The sequence below is a fragment of the Scyliorhinus canicula genome, unplaced genomic scaffold (genome assembly GCF_902713615.1).
Source record: "Scyliorhinus canicula unplaced genomic scaffold, sScyCan1.1, whole genome shotgun sequence".
Taxonomy (NCBI): Eukaryota; Metazoa; Chordata; class Chondrichthyes; order Carcharhiniformes; family Scyliorhinidae; genus Scyliorhinus; species Scyliorhinus canicula.
The window spans coordinates 74,588-82,789 of NW_024055815.1; the positions used below are offsets into that span (position 1 = coordinate 74,588).

The window sequence follows — 8,202 nt, forward strand, 5'->3', positions numbered from 1 at the left end:
CAGAGATTGAGCAGCTTAGGTCTATACTCTGTCCAGTTTGGAAGAATGAGAGGATATCTAATTGAGGTATATAAGATGAAAAATGTATTGACAAAGTAGAATCTTGTGGGGCAATCTAGAACTAGAGGTCATAGTTTGAGGATAAGGGGGAGCAGATTTAAAACAAATATGAGGAGATATTATTTCTCTCAAAGGGCCGTGAATCTGCAGAATTCACTACCCAGGAGTGAAGTGGATCCGGGACTTTGAGTAAATTTAAAGAGAAAATAGACAGGTTTTTAAATACGTAATGAAATGAAATGAAAATCACTTATTGTCACGAGTAGGCTTCAATGAAGTTACTGTGAAAAGCCCCTAGTCGCCACATTCCGGCGCCTGTCCGGGGAGGCTGGTACGGGAATCGAACCGGGCTGCTGGCCTGCTTTAAAAGCCAGCGATTTAGCCTTGTGAGCTAAACCAGCCCCTATGGGTCAAAGGGTTGTGGAGAATGGGCAGGAAAGATGAGTGGAGTCCGAGAGGAGATCAGCCATGATCAGATCGAATGGCGTAGTCGGCTCGAGGGGCTGAATTGCCTACTCCTGCTCTTACTTCTTATGCGGTGATGCAGAGATGGATTAATTCTGTGTTCTGTAAAGTGTGGCCCAGGAGGTGGATTATTACTCAGACCCATGAACTCCACCCCCGTGCTCCACCCAGCACCTCCCCACTCCATAAACATCTGTTCGTCTCACTGACACCATCCTCCTCCCTGCCCGCAGTCTGAACCAGACCAATTGCAAACTTCATTTCTTCTTTAACCTTGAGCTGAGCTACTGACTCCATATCCTCTCCATCACTGAGATGACCTCTTTTCACCTCTGTAAGACAATTAGTCCATCCTGCATCAGCCCATTTACTGCTGAAATTCCCGTCTCTTTGTTACTTCCAGGTTCAGCTATTCCAATGCCCTCCTGACTGATTTCCATCTTCCATTCTCCATTAAGTTGCGCTCCGCCAGAACTCTCTGGGTGATTGTCAGTTTAGTGGGAAAGAGTGAATCGAATGGACGGTGGGTCTCGGGGACACGATGAGGTCTGGGGGGGACATGGAGAGAAACAAAAGAAAGACGACAGTTTAGGGCCAGGGCTGAGCAGATCTTCAGAGCAATTTTGAACTGCTGGGCTAGTGGAAGGGAGGGAAGCAGCAGAGACAGCTGATCAGATTGTCTCAATCTTAGTCACAAAGAAGCTCCATCAGCTCCTCACACCTGCTGAGGATGAAGGAGAGGATAAAGGAACTAACTTGCCTTAGAGATATTAAAATGATTGACACTGGCTATTCAAGACAAAGCTGATTTATTTGATTTTTATTCAGAATATTAACACAATGATTGGGATCGAGTTTATTAACATCAATAGAAACAGATTCCAAAGGTACGTTTTGAGACAAATGACAGAGAAATATCGGGAACGGCAATGTAACAAAACGAGTGTATTTAATAAAAACAAAATACTGCGGATGCTGGAAATCGGAAATGAAAACAGAAAACCAGCAGGTTTGGCAGCATCTGTGGAGAGAGAAATGGTTGAACAGACCAGATAAGGATGACAGATTTAGAATCACAGAATGACTACAGTGCAAAAAGAGGCCATTCAGCCCATCGAGACTGCAAGCACCCTCTGAAAGAGCAAACTACCGAGGTCCACTCACCCACCCTATCCCCATAACCCCACGCGCCGATCGTGGCCAATCCACCTAACCTGCACGTGGTTTGACTGTTGGAGGGAACCAGTGCACCCGGAGGAAACCCACGCAGACATAGGGAGAACGTGCAAACTACGCACAGACATTTATCCAAGACCGGAATTGAATCAGGTCCTGGCACTGTGAGGCAGCAGAGCTAACTACTGTGCCACCATGCAACCCTCCTCAAAGTCATCAATGAACCAAAGACCCAATTTATGGGCTGACACTGGGAAGGGGATCAGAATGAAGGTGTAGCTGACACTGGGATTAGGGAAGGGGATCAGAGTGAAGGTGTAGCTGACACTGGGATTAGGGAAGGGGATCAGAGTGAAGGTGTAGCTGACAATGGGATTAGGGAAGGGGATCAGAGTGAAGGTGTAGCTGACACTGGGATTAGGGAAGGGGATCAGAGTGAAGGTGTAAAGATTATGGGTGAAGATTTGGAGAAAGTGAGTAGCTTCTAGTATCTGAGAGAAGATGGAAGTTTGGAAATGAAGAATCAGATGAGCTCTGGTTGGAGCAATTGGAAGAAGTGCGACGGAATGTTATGTGACAGAAAATTGTCATTGAAACTGAAAAGGAAGAATCAATAAGACAACTGTGAGACTGGCCTTGTTATATCGTGCAGGAACTTGGATTAAATCAAGAAGAGAGGAACAATAACTGGTTGAAGACTGTAGCCAAGAAGGGATTGAAATGGTCTGGATATCTACTGTGGAGAGAGAAGGAGGAAATGTGAGGCAAATGATGGACATGGGACTGTCAGGAGGAAGAAGAGAAATGTTGAAGATCAGATGGAAAGGTGCGGCGTACTCAGACAGAAATACAGGGGGATTGGGAGAGGAATGTGTGATTGACAGGAGAGGGGGAAAGAGGAAGAAGAACAAAAACAGATCCCAGTAAACATGGTTCAGTCCTGGATCTGTGTAACAGCAAAATCAAATCACAGTAGTTACTTGTGAACCTGCTGGTGGCTCAGCAGATTGGATAACTCAATGAATCCTTTCCCACAATCAGAGCAGGTGAATGACCTCTCTCCAGTGTGAATCTGCTGGTGCCTCAGCAGGTTGGCTGACTGAGTGAATCCCTTCCCACACTCAGGGCAGGTGAATGGCCTCTCTCCAGTGTGCAAGCGCTTGTGTTTCAAAAGGGTGGATAAATCAATGAATCCCTTCCCACACACGGAGCAGGTGAATGGTCTCTCCCCAGTGTGAACACGTTGGTGTACAGTCAGGTTTGTTGATCGTCTGAACCCAGTCCCACAGCGAGAGCACCTGAATGGTCTCTCATCACTGTGAACACGTTGATGGGACATCAATTGTCCAGAACTTTTATAGCACTTCCCACAGTCTGAGCATTTAAAAGGCCTCTCGTCAGTGTGACCCTGCTGGTGTATTCGCAAGTTTGATGATCGAGTGAATCCCTTCCCACACTCTGAGCAGATGAAAGGTCTCTCCCCAGTGTGAGTGAGTTTGTGTAAACGCAGGCTGCTGGACTGAGTGAATGCCTTTCCACACTTGGAGCAGATGAACGGTCTTTCCCCAGTGTGAACTCGCTGGTGATTCTGTAGGGCGGATGAATGAGTGAATCCTTTCCCAAAGTCCCCACATTTCGACAACTTCTCCTTGTTGTGACTGCACTTGTGTCTCAAGAGGCTTGATGATTGGCTGAAGCCTCGCCCACACACAGAACACTTGTACGGTTTCTCTTCACTGTGAACGGTGCTTTTTTCTTCCATGTTTAAAATCCGATCATATTCAGGTTATGATAAATTAGGCAACTCCGTCTGATCCTGATGTGATGTTTGGTTTTCGTTTTCTGACTGCAAACTCTCCCCTTGTAACAGCCTGTGAAATTGATTTAAAACATTAAATAGGGAGTGAGAGAGAACCCACAAGAACACAAAGGCAGGTTGTGAAATTGAGCTGAATCAATCTGGTCATTTGTGGGTCCGGCACTGGGAAAAAGTGACCATGAAAACTGCTGGATTGTCATAAAAACCCAACTGGTTCAGTGATGTCCTCAGCGAAGGGAACCTGCCACCCGGGCAGAGACTGTACAAGAGTTTGGACACTAGGGGTGAAGAGAGATAGAGAGTGATATATAGAGAGAGATTCATACATGAAGATACACATAATATACAGTGATCCTGATACCAATTCCACTCTCTAAACCACTGACTCCATCCCTCTCTCCAGCAACTGTCTGAAGCTGAACCAGCTTCACAACACGGTTGCCATCTTTGACCCCAAACTGGGCTTCCGACCATGTATCTCTGGGAGTGACCATCCCTCTCTCTGAAATCTCCTCCAGTCACACAACTCTGCGAGATATCTGTGCACATCTCATTGCAGCATCATGAGCATTCCACATTTCAATCACACCAGCACTGCTGGCTGTTGTTTCAGTTCCCTGGGCCTCAGGAATTTCCTCCTTAAATCTCTCCATTTCGGAACCTCATTGAAAATCCTGAAAATCTTCTTTGACCAAGCTTTCGGTCACCGGCTCTAATATCCCGTCATGTGGCTCAGTGTCAAATGCTGCTTTCTGCCATTTCTGTGAAATGTCTTTGAAAATGTTAATATGTTAAACGTATATAACTACAAATCATTGACACTGACTTGGGCATTTTTGGCATTGCTGCATCATGGCTGGGTGTAAATCCTCTAACTCCTTATCTAATAACATTGTTTGAGTCCTTTCACAACACGGACTGCGGTGGTTGAAGAAAGCAAAACATCATCTTCTCCACAGATAACTGGGGATTGGCAATATTTGCTGCTGGTCTTGTTGGTGACACCCAAATCCCAAGAATAAATTTGACAAAATATGTACATAAAAATAGATCAAAATCACCTCCAGAAAAACTTGTTTCTAAATGTCAGTTTAGCAACCCAATCTCCCTTGGAATCTACTCCCTTGACAATTTTTAATCTGAAATCATTGCTCCAAACTGGGGTCAAATTCCTCAGGGTAAAACCCAGAAGCTTCTCCTCCATCTCCACTCTAGCCAAACTGAAACAACAAAACAAATGCACGGTAGCATTGTGGATAGCACAATCGCTTCACAGCTCCAGGGTCCCAGGTTTGATTCCCGGCTTGGGTCACTGTCTGTGCGGAGTCTGCACGTCCTCCCCGTGTGTGCGTGGGTTTCCTCCGGGTGCTCTGGGTTCCTCCCACAGTCCAAAGATGTGCGGGTTAGGTGGATTGGCCATGCTAAATTGCCCGTAGTGTCCTAAAAAGTAAGGTTAGGGGGGGTTGTTGGGTTACGGGTATAGGGTGGATACGTGGGTTTGAGTAGGGTGATCATGGCTCGGCACAACATCGAGGGCCGAAGGGCCTGTTCTGTGCTGTACTGTTCTATGTTCTATGTACAAGACCCTGGAAAGAAAACACGCTGCAGGGATAGGAGGAAAGAGCAGAGGAGCGGGAGGGGCTGATTAGTTCTTGCAAAAAGCATGGGCATGATGGGCTGAATGGCCTTCACCTGCACTGTAATGTTTAAATGATTCTGTGGAAAAAGGAGCTCTCCTGGAGCCTAAAGACCAACGTTCACACGCAATATCCACCCACATCACAGTAAAATACCAAACATGGTTAAAATAAACCCACTATTAGAGGAAGAAGTTAAACAATGGCAGAGATGTGTTCAGGGAGAGCAAAGCTGAAACAGAGTAATGGGTGAACATGGATTCAGATCCACAGTAAAGGAGCCAAACCTGCCCCAGAGCCCTGGAACTAGAGCACAGATAACAAAGCACAACACTGAAAACTCTAAATTATGAATGCTCAATAATACTCACCTCTGGAACAATTTCACCATTTTCAAATTTAAAACCTCCTGCTGGACCTGCAGCTGGAAAGATATCAGAAGCACTGGAATTAGAGGAAATCACAATCTTCAAAGCTCCTAACTATAAAAAGAGATTATAATTGTCATTTGTGGTTAGAAATTAAGAGATACACATTTTTTCTGACTTCAGATTGCTATGTGAAAATCCTCCTCTTCTAACCCCCTGTAAAACAAGTTTCCAAAATCCATCAGTCAATCCAGTATATAAATTCATAACATTCCCTCCTCCTGTATCCTAGCATTGGATTACGTAAACTGGGATCTGCTGACGTTGGAAGCAGGTTGGGCAAGATTCACTGAGTTGATTCCTCACATGAAGGGATTTGTTTTATGAGGAAAAGTTGGGCAGGTTACACATATACTCATTGCCATTTAGAATAGATAAATGAGACATTATCTTACTGAAGCATATATAAGATTCTGAGGGAGGTTGGCAGGGTAAGTCCTGAAAAGATGTTTCCTCTCAATAGTGAATCAAGAATTGCAGGGACAGTTTGATGAGGAGCAATTAATTATTTCAGAGGACCAGTAGCCGGTGGAATTCTCTCCCCCAGCGAGCAGAGGAGGCTGGGCCATTGAGTATATTAAAGGTTGTGTTCTGTACATTTTTACCTACAAGGCAGACAAAATGTTAGGGAGGATGGGGCAGGGGAAAATGGAGTTAAGACAATGATCAGATGAGCCATGAGTTTACTGAATGGCAGAGCAGCCTTGATTGTCCAAGTGGCCTCTTTCTGCTTCAAATTCTGATCTTATCCTTCTGTTATTGGGATGGCCGCACAGGTGCCCTACAGAACCTCCCTCCTCTAAAGATAGCGGCCTTTAACCTGTACCTTTCTCAATGAGACAAACATTTCTCTCCTGGTCACTGGAACCCTAAAGCTCTGCCAGACCAAAGATGTGCAGTTTAACAGGGTTGGCCATGCTAAATTTGCTCTTAGTGTCCAAATGATTAAGTGGGGTTATGGGTATAGGGTGTGGGGGTAGGTAGGCTGTTCTTTCCCAGGTAGGGTGCAGACTGGATGGGCCGAATGGCTCCTTCTGCCGGGATTCTGATTCTCTCCATTGGCAGCAGGATGTCCGCGCATGCGCTCTGCTACCCGCTGGATGACGATGGCGGCGGCGGAACTGGGCCTGATCCCCGATAAAAGCTCCACAGCTGCAAACATGCGACCTGCCGGATCCTATTCCGGTCTTGGGACCTGCACCCGGTGTTTATAAAACCTCCGCTTCCGCCCCACCCGCGGTACCCGGCTCCATTCCTCTCTCCGCCCCGACTCACACCTGCAGAAAAATAAACCGTTCCCGCACTGGCAGGGCTCCCAGAAAAGTGATACTGCGCATGCTCCAGGTACAGCAATGCGCCTGCGCACTGGCTCCTGTTGCGGGACTAGGGCACATTCAGAGTCGCGGGAAATGTTGGGTACTCATAGAGTCATAGAATTTACAGTGCAGACTCTGCCCATCGAGTCTACTAACCGCACCATTGAAAGCTCAAACATTTAATACAACAAAAACTTTGTTACCAATTGAGAGAAATTAGTTTAAAAATCTCAAATTGTGAATTGGTGATCTGCTATGTTCCATATGGGGCTAAATTTCCCCTTGGTGTCCAAAAGATTAGGTGGTGCTGCGGAGATAGGGTGGAGTCGTCAGCTTTGACAAAGAGTCATCGGACTCTAAATGTTAGCTCTTTTCTCTCCCTGCAGATGCTGCCAGACGTGCTGAGATTTTCCAGCAGTTTCCCTTTCGCGTGAGCTTAAGTTGGGTGTGTGGAAAGAGTACAACGGCCAGTGCAGACTCCCTGGGATGAATAGTCTCCATCTGAACTGTAAATTCTATGATTTCTGAAAGTTCTCTTTTGCATCCAAGAAGAGCAGAGGTTTTAAGGCTTTTATGTGTTTCCCTCTCTCTCTCCTCTACTGATGGTGCTGACTCTGGCTAGCTCCAATCACACAGTCAGTGATTCCTCTCTCTGTCTATGATACTGAATATTCACTTGTAGAATGATATCGTACAGATGGAAACTATTTGGCCCATCATGTCTGTTCTAGATCTTTGAAAGGTCACAAGTATAAGAGTAGGCCATTCATCCCCTCACGCCTGTCCCCCCATTTAATGAGATCACGGTTGATCTGTGGCCTAATTCCATACACCTGCCTTTTGTCAATATCCCTGAATATCTTTGCTTAACAAAAATCTATCTATCTCAGATTTAAAATTAACAACTGTTCTAGCTTCAACTGCTTTTTGTGCGACAGAGTTCCAAACCTCTACCAACCTAACTTAATTTAATAATCTTTATTGTCACAAGTAGGCTTACATTAACACTATCATGAAGTTATTGTGAAAAGCCCCGAGTCGTCACATTCCGGCGCCTGTTTGGGTAAACAGAGGGAGAATTCAGAATGTCCAAATGACCTAACAGCACGTCTTTTGGGACTTGTGGGAGGAAACCGGAGCACCAGGAAGAAACCCATGCGTACAGAGGGAGAATGTGCAGACTCCACATAGACAGTAACCCAAGCCCGGGAATCGAACCCAAGACCCTGGAGCTGTGAAGCAACAGTGCTACCCACTGTGCTACCATGAACCTTTGAGTGAAGAGGTGTTTCCAAACACCT

The 8,202-nt window shown here is 45.7% G+C and overlaps 1 protein-coding gene across 1 annotated transcript in view; it reads right to left on the minus strand.

The window, feature by feature from the left end:
* LOC119961100 (zinc finger protein 91-like) overlaps positions 1-6,856 on the minus strand; it is a 53,031-nt gene extending 46,175 nt beyond the window's left edge. The window contains exons 1-2 of the mRNA XM_038788576.1: positions 5,529-6,856; positions 2,757-3,572 (exon numbers count right to left, since the gene is read on the minus strand). Of these exons, the coding sequence (XP_038644504.1) occupies positions 2,757-3,463 (707 nt within the window). The 5' untranslated portion in view covers positions 3,464-3,572; positions 5,529-6,856. The remainder of the gene's footprint in view (positions 1-2,756; positions 3,573-5,528) is intronic.
* Positions 6,857-8,202: the final 1,346 nt, after the last annotated feature.